This window comes from Eleutherodactylus coqui, chromosome 5 (genome assembly GCF_035609145.1).
Source record: "Eleutherodactylus coqui strain aEleCoq1 chromosome 5, aEleCoq1.hap1, whole genome shotgun sequence".
NCBI classification, from domain to species: domain Eukaryota; kingdom Metazoa; phylum Chordata; class Amphibia; order Anura; family Eleutherodactylidae; genus Eleutherodactylus; species Eleutherodactylus coqui.
In genome coordinates this window covers 181,739,372-181,757,997 of record NC_089841.1, presented here as the reverse complement: position 1 = coordinate 181,757,997, position 18,626 = coordinate 181,739,372, and the positions used below count along the sequence as shown (strand labels likewise).

Below are 18,626 nucleotides of genomic sequence, written 5' to 3'. Positions count from 1 at the left end.
TACCCCCCCCCCCCCAATGTTGATCCAGAGGAAGGCAAAAAAGCAATGAGGTAAAAGCCAATTACCCCCCATTTAAGGGGGAAAAAAATCCTTCCCGACTCCAATCTGACAATCAGAATAATCCCCGACCCTTCTGAAGTTATTAATGATAACATATAATATTGTATCGCTCAAGAAAGGCATCAGTGTCCCTCTTGAACTCTTATTCGAATTCACCATCACCACGTCCTTGGGCAGAGAATTCCACCGTCTTACTGCTCTTACCGTAAAGAACCCCCTTCTATGTCGTTGTAGAAACCTAGACGCAGAGGGCGCCCCCTTGTTACAGTCCCAGTAACAACAGCGGAAGAGATTCCAGCAGTCGCATAAGGAACAGCTTAGCACAGAAGCTGTAGCTGAGGTTTAAAGGGGTTGTCTCGCGCCGAAACGTTTTTTTTTTTTTTTTCCCATAGGCCCCCCGTTCGGCGCAGGACAACCCCAAAGGATGTGTTAAAAAAAAAAAAAAAAATTTTATTACTTACCCGAATCCCCGCTCTGCAACGTCTTCCTTCTTCTTCCTCCTTCACCAAGATGGCTGCCGGGATCTTCACCCACGATGCACCGCGGGTCTTCTCCCATGGTGCACCGTGGGCTCTGTGCAGTCCATTGCCAATTCCAGCATCCTGATTGGCTGGAATCGGCACACGTGATGGGGCGGAGCTACGAGGACCAGCTCTCCGGCACGAGCGGCCCCATTCACCAGGAAGAAGACCGCACAGCGCAAGCGCGTCTAAAAAAGCGAGAAGACATCAGAATTAGACGGATCCATGGCGACGGGGACGCCAGCAACGGAGCAGGTAAGTGAATAACTTCTGTATGGCTCATATTTAATGCACGATGTACATTACAAAGTACATTAATATGGCCATACAGAAGTGTATAACCCCACTTGCTGCCGCAAGACAACCCCTTTAACAGTAGACTTTGTGGCGTTAGCAATATGCAAAACCACCTAAAATCTGAATTTAGCTCCTGAATTATGAATACCAGATAATTGTAGTCCTAACGAAGCAGCTTGAGCGTGCGTATACTGTATGTCCGTTAAAAATTCAGGAAAGCAAACAAAATCTAACTCGCCGTAGAGCACTTCTAGTCTGAAGCCCGAAAAGGCACCAAAACCAGAGACAGATATTGAAAACAAGCATATCAAAGAGGAGCCGAGTGACATAGCAAGCAGAAAGCCTGGTGCAGTACAGCCGGCTACAAAGCTACATAACCAACACCACAAAGGAGGAAGAAAGTAGAGCGCAGGACCCCCGCTGTCACAGAAAACGTAGTTCATCCGCTACACAAGAGACGTGTATTATGAAACCTGTTGCTTTCCCGCACGCTCCACACATCAGCAGGCAATTGTCTACTGCGGTAATGTGCCGGAGGAACAAAGCAGGCAGTCAACAGTAGAAAGCGAAAATACGGCTTCTATGGAGCACTTACATAATAGGATATTTTGACATAAAATGAGAACAAGAAGAGGTGAACAAATTGAGAAGAGGCTGAAACCGCAACAGAAACGAGCACGGAATCATGCACTTCTGTGTAGACGGCCGCGGCATCACAGGACGCTCGCCGAGTGTTCAGGATTGTAGGGACCGGCCACCATCGTTACACTAGAAAATGACGTTGTTCATCTGCTAGGGGTCAGAAGGAAAACAGGGGACAGTACAGGCCAAATTCAGGAGACAGGGCCACACACCTCAGTCCTAGCGCTGCTGCAGCCTGTTTTCCTATCAGGCTTTCTTGTAAATAAAGCATCATACCACCACAATGAATGGAAAAAAGAAACTTAAATAGACATGCGACTTCCATGTGATTGAAAACAAGTCAAAACAATTCAAAAATAGCCCTCAAGCAGCGAGCCACATGGAAGCTGCAGCAGACCGATGCTGAAGAGCTGTCACAGCAATCATACACACTAAAGGATAAAACATTAAAAGCTATTAATTAAAAGTGCCAACATGGTACTAGGCAGAAATTGACATGTGCATGGATAAAACATTAAAAGCTATTAATTAAAAGTGCCAACATGGTACTAGGCAGAAATTGACATGTGCATGATAAGTATCCAGCACAAAGACCACAACTCAGTGCTACTATGTAATATCCTATTGGCAGGTGCCAAGTGTGGATTCTGGGACAATCCTTCTCAACACAAATCAGAATGGAGAAGTCGCACATTACTGCAGATAGAAGACAGATATAAGTCATTGTGCTGGAGGACTAATCCACCACAACTACCAATGAACTTTGGATGAAAAAAAAAAATGTTGCACTTGCTGTGTCAGGGGACATTTCCTGCAATAGACAGACATTTAAAATGACATATTTGAATGCTTATCAGACCTCCCAAATGTCCTGTAGTGGAATCACATCAGTTTATCCAGTATAGCACATGCTCAATTGCTACATTGTTCCAATACATAAACATGGGACAGATTGATTGGGGGCGGGGGGAATGTATTCACTTTTACATTTCAGAGGAGGATGCATGTTTTCTTCTTTTAGGGCAAGATCACCGAGTCACAGACGCCCTACTACTGCTTAGCCACAAGCTATGGAAGAGCTGGATCAAGCAAAGATCGTGTCCCCTTGGGACATAAACTTGACACAAATGAGGCAGTGAAGACCATGTCCCCACCTAGGACATAAATTTCATTTGACACAAATGCCCCCTGTCAATATTTTTAGTGATAGCAATTTATTTATAAACAGAAGCATAAACCTAGTAAACCATCCTAATCCTACTGCATAATCCTAAACTGGAAACTGCCCTACAATATGCAGAAGCAGAGTTGAAGGGCTAATGCCCACGGCTGGATATCTGCCGCGTAAAACGCAGCGGAAACTCGGTGTTACACCACAGCTATTTGGGCTATTAGGTTCAATAGAACCTATGTTCACGCTGCGGAATTCTACCGCGGAATAAACCGCTGCATGTTCTATTTGCCACAGGAATGCGCACGGCCTATCAATGGAAGCCGGCGGTCACGCTATACTTCCGCTGTCAGTACAGTGGAAGTATCGCGTGGATACACGACCCCGTCCACCGCCGGCCGCGTCATGTGCTGTACGGCGCATGCACGTCGGCGTGTCAGGTGGGACACGCACAGCGGATCTGGGAGGTGAGTATGGGGTCTTTGGGGGGGGGGGCGCCGTGACGGACTCCGCTGCGATATTCCGCTGGTGGAGTCCGTCACGGCCGTGGGCATGAGCCCTAAGGCTAATCGCACACAACCGAATTTGAATTAGATTCTGCGATCGGCGTCCTCACAGATGATCTGCGTTAAAAAACAGGCATTGAAAGGCATACCTTTTCGAATTTTTCAGCAGACTTGTGGATACGAGTTGCATACTCCGCAAGTGGACGTAAAATCGCAGCATGCTCTACTTTACTGCCGAATCAACATGGACGGCCACCACTGATGTCAATGGAGGCGTGCAGCCCATACACAGTTAACATTGCATGTGGGCACCCGCGTCATCGCTAAGCCACGGTGCGGGAAATACAAACAAAACAAACAAAAAAAAAAAAACTGTACTGCACCGCCTGCGAGCCTCCATGGTCAATGCAATACAGTAAAGTGCCATACGCAGGGTCGCCGGCCGGGCTCACAGCTGGAATCTGCTACCAGCCTCCCACATGCGGAATCCAACCCGGCCGTGTGAGCCCGGCCTTAAATAAGCATTTGCTGAGACAAACAATTTCTGCAAGATATGTTGGAAGCGAATCCCAAAAACACGTCTTTCTGAGATGCACCTTGCTCTAATCTGCACTTACTTTCTGCACCCGTTTTCTGACATTCAGACTCAAATGTTCTGGAAACATCTGATACGCAGAAGCCATGCCCACAATTGTAAGACTAGCGAGATATAATAGGTTATACTTAAGAGTATGCCATTATTCCATCGCAAATCACGCCAGCGTAAAAGGCTTCATACATAAGCCTCAACATGTCTAGCGTTGGCGCAACTCACTGAATAGCCCTGCTTTATCGCGCGTGGAACCGCATTATGGCGACGGGAGAAGTGGAGGCCGGTTGGGGAGTAAGCTTCCTAAAGACCTTATCTTTATCCCCTGTTTGCAGTTCATTCTCATGGAGGGATAATGCAAACCCTAAATAAATGCAGTGGTTATTTGGGCAGCAGTTTCCCTAGTGACAGGTTCCATTTACGGCCTCCGTCACGCAGACGTTTTTGTATACAACACTCCCATTCATTTCAATGGGGCTGATCACACAAGCATCAAAACGTTGCGCTTTGACAGCGATGAGTGTTCTATCTTTTGCTGTTTTCAGTGCTGCGTTGCCCCATTGAAGTGAATGGGCAGCAGTTCAGGCGCTGCTGAAAATGTGGCACAACTTGGCACCACGTTTTTGGCAGTGCTAAACGCAAGCGCTAGCTGCTCTGTTGTTCTCTGGGGCTCAATGCAGGCTACTGGCCACTTGTCAAGCCAATGAACCATCAATTGCCAGTGACTAGGATTGAAATCTCTGCCTCCTAGCGAGAGACTGCTCTGATTGGTTCAGGAACGCCAGCTCCGCCACATCAGAGCCAGCGCTCGATGCACCAATCACAGCTATTCAATGAATGGCTGTGATAGGTGCATTTAGCACTGGCTGTGATTGGCTGACCCTGTTGACACTCAGTGGGCTCAGCCAATCAGAGCAAACTCTTGCTGGAGGCAGGTTCTTCAAACCCCGTCACGAGCAAAAGATCCTATGTCAGCGATCAGAGCAGCGGCAGGGACTGGGACTGCACCAGCTAGGAGAGCATTGACTTTTTTTTCTTTTCAGCATCCTTGGTGCTGAAAACGCAGCCAAATGTTGCAAAAAATTCATGATAACGCTGTTGAAACCGCAGTAAGCGCAGCATTGAAAAACGCTGCGTTTCTGCAAACGCCTGTGTGAGGGAGGCCTTAGGCTACATGCACACAAGTGCAAATCTCGGTGAGTTTTTTGCATTACAAGAGGCACAAAACATGCGACTATGAACACCATATTGAATGTAGTCATTCACATGAGCAGTTTTTTTCTTGCGCAGCGATGCTGCTAGGTAATAGCTGCAAGTCCTCTCGGAACGCCATCGCCCATTATTGTTAAAGTGTGATGTCCACCTGAGTGCGATGTGATGTTTCCCATTGAAATCAATGGTAATCACGTGCGATCCTCTAGCACACGTGAAACATGCGCCTGAGAACCGCCATTACACAAAAGCGATGTGAGGCGTTTTTGAATGTAGCCCGTGGGAATGTAGCCTTAGGCTTCATACACACGGCCGGGTCAAAATCCGCAAATGGGAACCCGCAGCGGAATCAGACCCTGGCAGCAGTGTCTGCGGTTACCTGCTCCATCAGCGTCTTCATCTGTACTGCAGATGGACCCGGCGGCTCGCCATTGCACAGTACAGATTTTTTTTTTTCCCGCCACGGCGCAAAATCCTTGGCCCGTCTGCAATGGTAATTGTCGAAAGGCAGCGGATCGGACAGCTAATTTTTTTTTCCATTCGTGAACGTAAACGGCAATTGGTTTCCTCGCGTGTGCGTGAAGAATGGATTTCCCATAGTATGCTATGAGTGGAATTTGCTGTGGATCCACGGTTCGGACGCCTGCTGCGGATTCCGGAGCAAATGTCCGTCTGTGTGCATTGAGCCTGAGTCACATGTCTGAAAGTGGTGGAGGTCAACATCTGTCCGATTCCAATGGAAACTTAAGGCTCAATACATCAATTCAAAACGGAGGAAGAAAAAAAAATGCAAAATTAAAATTTTAGTACAAAGAAAGCAAATGATCTGCAAATGTGCTGAGCCCTTAATTTAGATTTATACTTGGATGCAAGAAACATTTTCTTTTCAACAAAATGTCCTTTTCATGTGACTTGAGCCAGGCTCACACGAGCGTACGATTACCGCGTATTACGCCTGCGCTATACAAGCGTGATACACGGTAATTCGCAGGCAATCAAAAGCATTGCCATACACGCAGTTCTGCTCCCTTTTGTGTTTAGGAATTGTGTAATCTGCGAGCACCAAAAAGTACGCAGCATGCTCTATTTTGCGGCGCATTACATGCAAGAGAGCTCATTGCTCTCTATGGGCGCGTAATCAATGCCACCCATTACATTGCGTATGGGTGGTATCTTAACTCGCTGTTGTAATGAGACAGAGCGGGAAAAGTAACCAAAAAGAAGAAACCAGGAAGACCGTCGTGAACGCCACGAAAATCACTGATCCCATCAGTTGATACAACTGGATTGCCTTTAGCACTGGTTATCCCTAAATGAGAAGGGGATAAAGAGAAGGGCTTTAAGAAGCTTATTCCTTGACCTGTGACCATAAGACACCTAGAAAGGGTTTTCCCACAATGGACATTTATCACCTATCCACAGGCATGACTGGGACCCCCAATCATTAGGATGCGAGACCCCAGAAAGGGGTACGTATGCAGCAAAGGCTGATGGGACAAGGGCATTTCCCTGCAGAGGAGCACAACAGCTAGTATGCAGCCATCATTCTGTATGGCACCGCAGGCCTAATAAACAGCAGAATCTATTAGAAGAGATGATTCAATTTTACTATATATCCTCCAGAAAGTCCCTAAAGGAAGCACAGAAGCCATTACCCTCCCATCTGCATGTGCCGACAGCATTGTACGGTCTATGGAGGATTCTTCCTCCTCGCGAGACCGCTCATCTAATAAGCCTAAGAAAGTTATTAACGGCACAACAGGGCCCTGACACCGGCGTGCATGTCACCTGAGGAATTAGGAGCGCTGCAGTCTCCCGCTCATCCCTAACCCGCTCCCTTCCTAGGCTTTTAGAAGGCTTGGAAAAATGCCATGAGGGCTCCGTCACACTGGCGAACGCAAAAAAAAAATCAACATCGCGATTCTGTTAAGGTGATTTTTGAGCATCAGCGATGCTTTAATAGGAGTTTCTAATGTTAAAAATGCCTAACATCACAAGTTTGGGCGTTGCAATGCGATAAAAAGGAGACTCCATAGGGAAACATGGGCTAGAAAATAAAAAAAAACACAGAACGATAGGACAGGCTACCATTTTTTTCAAACCACCGCGCATGTGTGAAAACATCGCAAATGGGAATGAAGCCATTGAAAAAAAAATCACTGCAGCATCGTTCAAAAAACTTGATATTTTCTCGCAAAAGTGAAGGCACCCATATACATTGGTTCCAAGGTTCTTTAGGGTGCCTTCACGCATGGCCGGTTTGCAGATTTCACCTCTTAAAGGGGTTGTCTCGCGGCAGCAAGTGGGGTCATGCACTTCTGTATGGCCATATTAATGCACTTTGTAATGTACACCGTGCATTAAATATGAGCCATACAGAAGTTATTCACTTACCTGCTCCGTTGCTAGCGTCCCCGTCTGCATGGCTCCGTCTAATTCTGATGTCTTCTGGCGCTTTTAGACGCGCTTGCGCAGTCCGTGCTTCTGGCTGGTGAATGGGGCCGCTCGTGCCGGAGAGCTGGTCACCGCGTCGTCATCGTAGCTCCGCCCCGTCACGTGTGCCGATTCCAGCCAATCAGGAGGCTGGAATCGGCAATGGACCGCACAAAGCCCATGGTGCACCATGGGAGAAGACCCGCGGTGCACCATGGGAGAAAACCGCAGTGCATCCCTGGGAAAGGACCGGCGGCCATCTTAGGGAGAAGATTTTTAAAACTTCATATTTCGTCAGATCGGTGAGTAGCAAGCGATTTAAAAACCGCTTTAAATTGCTATTTTATGCCAGGGGGGGTGACGGGGGAATGGGGTAATGTTAAATTTTGATGTTTGCCGAGAGACAACCCCTTTAAATTTGAATTCAATTCAGAAGGGTGAAATCTGCGGCAGATCTGTACCAAAATCCACAAGAAAATCTGCACCAGTATGTGTGTGAACGCACCCTTAGGCCGCCTTCATATGGGTAAAAAAAAACTGAGACTTGTGCGTTGCGAGATGCACAAATACGAACCCCACGGTCTAGATCTGTGGGTATGCCCTCACATCGCGTATAGCTCTCAATGGAGCCGGCAGCAGCATCGCACCACGTGCAGGGGGCATGCGAAGCTTCATGTAAAACAATGGGAAACACTCCCCGATTGCCTATTTCCCTAAGGCCTCCCTCACACAGACGTTTTTGTACAGCGCTGCCTTTTCACCGCTGCGCTAAATGCTGTACAATGCACCGATTCATTTCAATGAGGTTTGCTCACACAAGTGTCAAAACGCTGCACTTTGACAGCGATGCATGTTCCATCTTCGGCCGTTTTCAGCACTGCGTCGCCCATTGAAATGAACGGGCAGCGGTTACAGCACTGCTGAAAACGTGCCACAACTTGGTACCACGTTTGTGGCAGCGCTAAACGCAAGCGCTAGCTGCACTACCTTTAAAAAAAAAAGGGAGTACTCCCCTAGCTGGTGCTATCGGGTTCCCCACCGCTGTTCTCTGGGCACTTGTCAAACCCGCCTCCCAGCGAGAGATTGCTCTGATTGGCGGAGTCAGCGCTTCAGAACCAATCAGAACAATGAATGGTTGTCATTGATGCATCTAGCGCTGGCTGTGATTGGCTGAGCCTGCTGACACTCAGCGGGCTGAGACAATCAGAGCAATCTCTTGCTGGAGTCAAGGTCTTCAAACCCCGTCACTAGCAAAAGATCCTCTGTTTGTGATGACAAGTGCCGGGAGCTCTGGAGAGCAGCGGGAGGGCCCCGGACAGCGCCAGCTAGGGGAGTATTGATTTTTTTTTCCCCAGCATCTTTGGCTGCGTTTTCAGCTGTGCTGACAGGGCAGCTTTGCTGCGAATGTTCACAGCTGCTATTCCGCAACAGATCCGCAGTGCGAATTCCACATCCAAAACTGAACTACTTGGTCCGGTTTTGGAGGTGGAACTTGATGCAGAATTCTCGCCCTTAATCGAAGAGGTGGATCCTACAGCAAACATCCATTGCTATAACGAACACGCTGTGGATGTATATTCCACACCGCGGGGCCTTTTCTGCAGCGGATCTTTTCCGCAGTGCGAGAACAAGATTTTTAAAGTCGGCACTGTAAATGTGGAGGGTCGGCACGGGAAATCCACACATACCTTTACAGGCCTTTTTTTTAAATGCCCATCCGTCTTTTTTCAGGCATCTTCCCTACAGAGAACCCTTTCTGGGAAAACGTATCTCATATCTAGGAGAACGCATTAGCTTAATAAATAAATGAGTAAATTGGCTCTTTTTAAAATTCAGCCATGAAAGTGCCCATTCTGTTACTTTTGCAAGTCATATTTCCCGTTGACCTCAGCCAACAACTTCTGCAGCATTTTTTGATGAGAAAAATGACTTTTTGATGCAAAACTCTGTGTGAAACTGTAGTAGTTCTGCAGAGACAGGACAACAGCTCGTCGCGGTCTTCAGAGACGGGGTGAAGCATGGCGGTCTTATCCAAGGCTTATTACATAGGGGACTATTGCCTCCTGCATTATTAAAGGCCCTGGCGAGGCAGGCATATACATAGAGGGCGAAGTATGTATTAGAGATACTGAACCCCTTTAACCCTTTCCAATCCAATTTGTATCCTGGTTTTCCTAGGGGGCTATATGCTGGCTAAAGCCAGTACTGCATGAGGTGACACGTTGGTTAGGCTCAGACAGCAGAGAGGCTGGCAACATACAGTAAGAGAACCCCGACGGCCGTCTTCCAATATCGGAGTTATACAGCCTTAAATCATAATGTCTTCAGAGGCCAGACAGTGGATTGGAAAGGGTTAATATCGGCAATGAAATGCTGTATTTTTGGCTGCATTTTCAAGATGTGTTACAATAAGACATCACATGAGAATAAAACGCTATATAGCTAGTTTATAGGCGACCATGGCACAGAGAATCAACCAGCCAGCCGTCTATTACAGGTTTTACACTGCACCGTCTAGATGAAGGTCCTGCTAAGACGGAAGGAGGGTAAGCGAAGCCTTCCAGTTCCCGGATTGTTTGGAGAACTGGTGCCAGATCTGTCTGACCTTTGGCAAATTTCTTTATCTTACATTAAAACACGCTGCTTTTGGGAAATAAATGTGTCCAATTTATAAAAGAACTAGCGCTGCATATTAACACAATCCCGGCGCCCGCTATGGTGGCGCAATCATGCCAGGGACAGCTGCCAATATACAATGTAAGAAGGAAAAAGTGTTAATTGGAAAAGGATTTGTCACTAGAAAAACCATTAGCAACATCTATGTCCGCCTCAGGGTGTGTTCACACCTGGCCCATTTCCCTACACATTCACCCCAAAATGTGCTCGTTTGATGCAGATTTGGATCCAGTTTTTGAGGTGATCTGTAGCAGGTTTCACCCTTTAATTGCAGGGTTGAAATCTGCAGTGAATTTTGCCGCAGTTTTTGATGTGGATTTTTCATGCCGATGCGAGGCGTTTATTTAAAGCAGCCTTGCATTATAGCGATCCTCAGGCGCGTGTTTCACGCACATCAAAGGGTCGCAAGTGTTTCTTATTGAAAACAATGGGCAAAGGGGTTCTTCAGGGACGCCAAAAGAATTAAAAAACAAAAATTATATCTATCTATATATCTATATCTATATCTCATAACATTCTTTTTTACCACAATGCAAAAAGAAATTGCTGGTGTGAATAAGTCTATTCAAAAGAATGGATTTCATATTCGTGCGAGTTGTGCGCATCTCGAATCGCACAAAACGCATGCAAGATCCTCGTTCCCATGAATCATCCCCAAGGGTGCGCTCGCACAAACGTCTGTTAATATCTTACAGTGAGAACAATGAAGAGAAGTGCATACTGATCATATAATAACACAATAATGCAAGTCGCAATCATGGTTTTCTACACGGACACACTGCGTGCATTATGGGATACTAATGTACGGCCAAGAATTGCCCATTCCATTCAAAGTGGACCCCAAATCTGCAACGCGGATCTGAAAAGACATGCGATTAGGTCTGGAATACAGACGCAAGGGGCAATTAGTGACTCCTTTGAATTAGTGAGAATAAATCCATTTTTCAGGCAGCTATATGGCCAATCGTACATCCAGTCCTGTGAGCTGCCCGTACCCCGAGGATGGACATAGGCACATGCAACCAATAGCCATCTAAGGGCATTTCAATAAATAGGGGGCGCATGCAGCCACAGGCCCCCCGATGCAGCTTATAGCCATATAAAACTGGTAAAGACATGATCCTTGATTCTCCCAGCATCCTCTGCTCTTCTGTCTATAGGATTACTTGGGAAGATACCATCATTTCAGCAAATTACCAATTCTAACAGGTTTTTCCCCATTTTGTCACCACCGGTGAGACTTTTAGTTCTACCCACTTCTCCTGCATCTGCTCCAGACTACACATTTGGTTATTTGCTGGGATGGCCCCTCCCCCAGTCCTGGCCTTTACGCTTCCACAGAAGTCGTTGCAGCACTTCCTCTTGCTCTGTCATAGAGTGATACTTCATCCTTCTGATCACACTCCGCTAAGCATCTGCTAATACAAGGCAGCCCCCTCCGCCTTCATTGCTCTAGTGGTCCCAGTATATCCAGAGTCCGACATTCAGGTCTAATGGCTGAAGATATATCTGTCCGGGTCAGGCTTTGTGCAAATTTTGCTCTGTAAGCAGGTTTGGCGCATGTGCTGCGAAAGCTCGCAGTGTGTATGGCAAAATGTGTCCGTGGGACCCTACGCACCCAATAGAGTGCCCCTTGGGCATACACTGCCCACTATACCCTTTTGCTTTTTCTGTAGCAGACTCTTAGGTCTCTCTCACACAGGTGTTTTGTTTTGTTTTTTTTTCACAGCATTTAGTAGGCATTTTCAACGCCCGGTAAAAACCCTGCACTAAGCCGCCATTCATTTTAGCGCAGGGTTTACAACGCACTAAAACGAATGCTCTATGTTCCATTTTCTGCATGTTTTTGACACTTTTTACTGAGCTGCCTCAGCATCAGTGGGCGTTGCAGCTTAAGATTTTTAATGCAGTATACATTGTGAAGACTTCCGGATGTAGAACTGACAGACGGCGCCAGTGTATGCCAGGACATAGGCATAGGGCGGTATACGTTGCCCACTGACTCCCTAGAGCCGAGACGCACAGAACCGCACACTGTCACAATGTCAGACGAGTTCACCAATTCTAATAAAAGGAAAACAAAAAGATTGGAAAAACATTCTTTAAAGAAAAAAAAACAAAAAACCCTGTCTTCAGAATCGCCTGACAATATCTGATGCGCCAGCAGATGTAGATCTTACAATTTGATGCTCAACAACAAAATTGTTCTGTTATGTGATAAGCGGGTAACGTGCCCTGGTCGCTGCCTCTATGAAGAACCGCTGGTCCGCAGGGGCCTTGCAGCGCGGCCCATTATGCCACCCACAGACCGCTTTGTACAGGATATACTACGTGTAGCGGGGTCCCACTGCCGCCAGCTACACAGCCTAGAAGAAATTACAAGGTCTCTTGCTTGGAAGGTGTTGAATACTCAGAGTTCATCCTTTCTGACGTTTCTCACACAAGTGTAACCCACCGAATATCCAGTAAGACCACCTCATCAGATACAACGGCCGCAACAGAAGGCGGCATTAAAACCCCATTACAAATCCCGACTCCGCATCAATAGGAACAGACCATCAACCTGCCACGTTCTACCAAGCCTGCACCGTACAAATCATAGCCATTTCATCACTAAGGGGTCCGGCCTCCTGCGGTCCTCACTAATCCGAGGGTCAGAGAGGAACGTTTTACACAGGTGCCAGTAAACTGGACAGAATAGCAGCTGCTTTTTGTCCCCTTATATACAAGGTTGCTCCTCCTTAAAAAAGGGAATGATAGTAATTACGGAATTGGAGTATTTTTCAAAATCAGCGACTACCCGATTGTTCATCTACTTGTTTTGCTGTAGTATCCAAAATCTGCAACAGGCCATATTCACACGGACGAGGTTAATGTACAAGTTTTGTTCGATTGCGAGGAAAGAACCCAATGGGTTAATACATGTTAACGATTTTTCTCTCAGATACAGAAAAATTCCAGAATGCCCTATTTTTGGGCAATTCTTGTTCCGTTATTTGCTATGGGAGCAAAAAAAAAAAAAAAAAAAAAAAAAAAAGAAATCGCACTCACTTGCCATGACATTTGCATGTGAGTGCAACAGATTTCTTTTTTTACCGTATCAACTATTGGAATCACATTCAATGTGAAAACTGCAGTACATTGATGCAAATACCAGGTTTTTTTTATTTTTTTTACCTGCCTGAAAATTGCTGAAAAATCACTGGTAAACGGGTGCGATGTAGGTCAAATTTTCACCAATTTTCTCATTGCACTCGACCATGTGAATAGAATATAGCCTTAGGCGCAATGCCCACGGGCAGATTTGATTTGCGGAATCTGCAAATCAACCATCCCATAGGGAGACATGGACGTCCGTAAATTAAATAAAGCATGCAGGTCCGGAGAAAGAAGAAAAAAAAAAGGCATGCGCCATTTTAGAGCGGATCCCACACGGACGACGTCCATTGAAGTCAATGGAAGCCGTCTGATCCGCAGCCTGTCCGTGCATGAATTATAGACGGGGCGCAAATTCTGTGGGAAAGCTGCCGGCACTTCTGCACACATGCACAGTGAAGAAAATGAAGACCCGAAGGGGTAAGTGGGAGACCCGCAGTGTCCTCGGCCGCAGGCAGGGTCGGATTCCGCTGCAGGCTCTCGCATGCGGAATCAGATCTGCCCGTGGACGTAAGGCCTTAGAGTGGATTCACACAGATGTATGGTAATAGTGTATTACACACGTGGGGTTTGCGCACGTAATATGCTGTACCCTTCATCCAAAGGCAGGCATTTTGCCACTCGTACGAATTGTGCAAAGTTCACGCGCAAGAAAAATTGCAGCATGTTCTACCTTGACACGTATTACACGCACATGCACAAGATAGTATATGGCAATTAGTGGCATGCAGCAAGTATGCAATGTAATTGTGTACTTACTGCATGTCTGTCATGGGCGGCCGGCAGTGAGATACACCCTTGTGAGCCTGACCCTACTAGGGTTCTAAAGACCGCAAATACAATATACTTATGGCTTCACCAACATGCAGCAACTATCAGAGTAAAGAGTAAGGGCCCGAGAACAGGCACATAGTCTTTAGAACAGTCTACAGAATCATGAAGTCGCCCTTCTCTGTGTATCTACGGTAGTTATAAATGTCAAGAAAAGGCTGACAGAAGAAGAGAAAAGTATGCCTATTGGCGCCCAATTCCTACAAAAACATACACGAGTACAAATTTTGCTTGTGAACCAACATGCCTGGAAAGCCACAGTATTCATTGCCAATTTACAATACTTGGTGCTCGCACCATCTTTTGGTTTTCCATTTCCCTGTTCCATCGTGGAAACAAGAAATTTGAATACCAGCTTCATCCTATGATGGAAATGAATGGCGCTAGACGGACCCCACTGCCTATGGAGCGGTCCGCCCTGCTAGCGTCCCTCCAGCATGGTCCTCGATAAACCAGCGCTGTATGCTCCATTTAGTTGTGCCAAACATTACCTCCAGCACAGATATGAACTAGGCCTAAGAATACAATTGTGGTAAGGATACAGAGTTACTACATTGTTAACCATTTACAGCACTTCTACAGCGTTCTAGCACACTCATGGCAAATGTAGATATATTGCAAAATGGGCAAACCAGGAGCACATAAAAGCTATTAATGCGGTGGACACATGCCACTATTTACATGTTACATGGCTTGGGCTAATCAGAAACTAGAAGAACATCTACCTGTTCACAGATGATGCGGTGAAGCTACAATGGATCTTACATTGAGCGCCCTTGTAGAATATTGAGCCAACGTAACAAACTGCCTATATACAAAATTTCAGCCACCATCTGCAAATTATTACCTTATTCTCCCAGCGTAATGTGTCCGCGGTTATTTTAACCAACATTCATTCTTCATTGGCCTGCAAGCCCTGGCAAAGGCAACAACCACGAGTAACAGACTAAAACTTTTTAGCATATTTTTGTGCAGAGCGAGATCCACGGGTGATTTATCTCTCGCGGATCATCACCCGTGGACAGGCAACAATGCCCATCTTACACCAGTGAGTCCACCAAAATAAACGTCTCCGATACCCGAGCTACCCGATTCTAGTAACAATCCGGAGCTCCAAAACACACTGCTGGAATAACGGCTATATCGGCTGCAAGCACCACTGCCCAGGTGAACAGTGCATGCCAACAGCTGGCAATGTGGATTAGAGGAGCAGTTGGCACTTAGGTCATTGATGCATCAGACTGTACGAACGATCCCCGTAATGCAAGTTGCCATTACAATATATAAAAAGGCCGCATACAAGTACTACCTTTTATATAATGACAGTCAAAAAAGGCATACTATATAAATACATATATACATGTGCTCATCAACATCACATGCACATACGGTTCCTCTAAAGATGACTGAAAGAAGATCAATCAAGACAAGACTTGAAAGGTCGGTGCGAATGTATATTATACCAAAAACAGGCCAGGAAACCACCAAAGGAACGCTGGGAATCCTTTAGGGAGATCCCACCCGCCTAGTGCCATCACATATTTGGGAATTCCATGGCCCATTCAGATGGCCGCATACATGAAGTCTTCATGGACTACTATCCAACGGTGTTAGTTGGTAAAACACCCGTTAGCCTAAGAGAATATAATGAGAAGGAACATATAGGGCCGACTTCTTATCTTACATATTACAATAAGTATGACATTATAGTCATTATCTGCAAAATTATCAACCATTACTACAAAGACCATCCCGTCTGTAATTTACCTGGGCTCAGGTAGCACAATCTTCTTACTGGCCCGGGCGGCCGGAGTGGACTTGCTCTTCTCCATGGCCATCAGATAGCTGACGTCAGCCAGCACGGCTTCTAGGTCCGCCATATTTATTTAGGTTTTTAAATAAATCCCTAAAAACGTAAAAAAGCAACCACACGTCCGTGAAAATCAAATCTGATCCACAAAGCGCCTTGCTGTAACCGGAGAAGATGGCCCCAACGTTCAGTATGTAGGAAGCATCACATTAAAAGATTGTGACGTCCGTTGGGATTCGGCGCCTTATATATTTAGCAAAGCGCATTATTCATTCATCATGTCCTAAAATTCATTCCTCAAATCGGTTGTGCTTGAGAAAACCCAAAATACTCCGGAAAGAGCAAAAGGTTCAATATGAAGAAAAATCCCGGTGTGTGCCGACTGCCGAGAGAAGACGTAGAGCTCATTTAGCACTAGCAGCCGGAGTCCATGGGGTTCGGATTAACTACTTCATTGTGGGTTCCCACCCCGTGTATGTGCCATGTAGTGACACAGGGCTCTCAGCATAGTGCTGGATTGCTTCAGGAGCAATCAGACAGTTCTGCTTACAAGCCGCCTTTCAATTCCTCTTCTGACATTGCAGATCTCGTTGCATTTAGGCGCACACATCCAGGCTCACTGGGTTACGCCGCTTTGGCAGGGAACAGTGGACTGTCCTATAATTCCAGAAGCCTATTTATACAATATGTGGAGAGATATACAAATAGAAAGAAAAGCACGATGCAGGAAACAAGGTTCTCCCTCCTGCTGCAATGGCAGACACCACAAAGTGCCTCCCCTATAGCGTTCTCACCGAGCATGTATCCAGGTTACATAGGAGACAGTAAGTAAGAGCACCCTGGTTACATTAAAGGGGGAATGTAACAAAAATCCTCAGCTGTGTAGATGCAATATCCGCTCTTCTCTGCAGTGCTGGGGGTAACAGCTGCTTTAGCCCCCATGAAGGTCTGATGAGTGGGGGTCACAAAGCAGCCAGGGTCTTCCAAATGACCTCTAGATTTAAGACAATCGGTGGATCTTTCCTAATGTGCAGGATGTTCCTTTCCTGGGGTGCTGACAGCCTCTTCTTGTTGTGTGCAGGGCTGTATTACCATGAGAAGCCGTGATGTCTGTTACTTCCTCTCCTGTGATAGAGGGACTGCAGGAAAGCCTGGAGCCGGAGCCTCTGCTGTGGGGAGCCGGAGTCAGTCTGCACACATGCTACAACACAGCGCCTCATACACATCAGTAGCTACACGACAGATTCTGACGCGTCATTCTTGTGAAGGGCTCGTTCACATCAGTGGTTTTGATTTCTGTTTTGCATTTCCATCACAGGAGCTGCAAAACTGGCAAAAACGGTTCAGTTTTAAGTCTTATTGATTATAAAAAGGGGGTTTTCTGAGCTTCAGTAAGCGTTTGTTCACATCAGAATTTAGGAATTCCGTTTTCCTGCTCTGTTCGGGTATTTCGTCCAGTTCTCTAACGTAGGTTCCAAGAGGAGCCCTCAGGCCACTCTCACACAGCCGTTTTTTTCAGCGCGGCGCCAAATGCTGTCGGAGGCTCCCATTGTTTTCAATGGAGCCTCTCAGACGTGCGCTCAATCACGGCGCTAGACGGCACATTCCAGTGCCGTGATTTTCGAGCGCTGTCTGTTCTATTTTGTGTGTTTAGCGCACTTCATCAATGATGGGGTATGCTAAAGTCGCTTTCGGGGGTCGGAGCGCTCATGTGTAAAAGAGCCCTTAGGCCACTTTCAGATAAGCGTATTTTAACTCCGTATTTTGCGGACTGTAATAAGTAGCCAATGTAAGTCTGTACATTATTCACGTGGCTATTTTTTTCACTGACCTATTTTTTACGGTTTTTGCCTCCATATTGGTATTATTTTGTAGTGGATAAAAGTAGATCAGTATTTGCCCCGGGAGAAAATAAGAACCGCAAATAACTGCAAATATGGAGTCAAATACTGACAATATACCGGCGACATACGGTTGTAACATTTACGTATTACAGACGTGTTACAGTACTCATCTGGCATTGGCCTTCTGCTCACATCAATTCCGTTCCCTTTATGTACTGGTATGAGGGGGCCTTCATACTTGCGATCGCGATATCACTGCGTTTTTTTTTTGTTTTTAACGCACGTCAATAGGACTTTCTAATGTTAAAATCGCATCGCACAAAAATAGCAAAGCGCAAACTTGCAAGTTTTGTGCAATACGTTTTTAACATTAGAAAGTCCTATTGACATACGTTAAAAAAAAAATGCAGTGATATCGCGATCGCAAGTATGAAGGCGCCCTTATTTCTGTTTAAAAATGGAAATCAAACTGATCCCTTGTGTTTTTCATATTACAGTCAATGGGGGACAGAACTGAATGGACAGCTACGTTAGGGTTTCTGGGGGAATAAAAACAAAATTAAACAGAAAGGGGACTTCCATTTTTTTTCTACATTCTGGTCAATGGGTGACAGAACTGAACAGAAAGGTTTAGATCAGTTCAATTATTAATGTCCTTTAAACGCGCATGCGCAGACGGTTAAAAAGACCAAAGAACACAAAACGGATCTGTTAAAAATGGATGTGAACGGAAGCAAACGGGAACAAACTGATAGAAATGGTCCATGTTTTGATGGATCCGTCTACCAGAAACTATAGTTTCTGTTTGGTGCAATTTTAAATCCATTTTGCCATTTTCATTTCTATAAACATCAGATCCATTCTGAAGGGCGGCTGAT

The 18,626-nt window shown here is 46.0% G+C and overlaps 1 protein-coding gene across 2 annotated transcripts in view; it reads right to left on the bottom strand.

The window, feature by feature from the left end:
* Window positions 1-18,626, bottom strand: part of GRK3 (G protein-coupled receptor kinase 3) — a 240,394-nt gene that overhangs the window by 210,772 nt on the left and 10,996 nt on the right. Inside the window, exon 1 of one of the 2 annotated variants that reach the window (XM_066603906.1) lies at window positions 15,862-16,969. The exons of the other annotated variant lie outside the window; for it this stretch is intronic. Coding sequence (XP_066460003.1) covers window positions 15,862-15,974 — 113 coding nt within the window. The 5' untranslated portion in view covers window positions 15,975-16,969. Of the gene's footprint in view, window positions 1-15,861; window positions 16,970-18,626 lie in introns of those variants that run through there. 2 annotated transcript variants of the gene reach the window in all.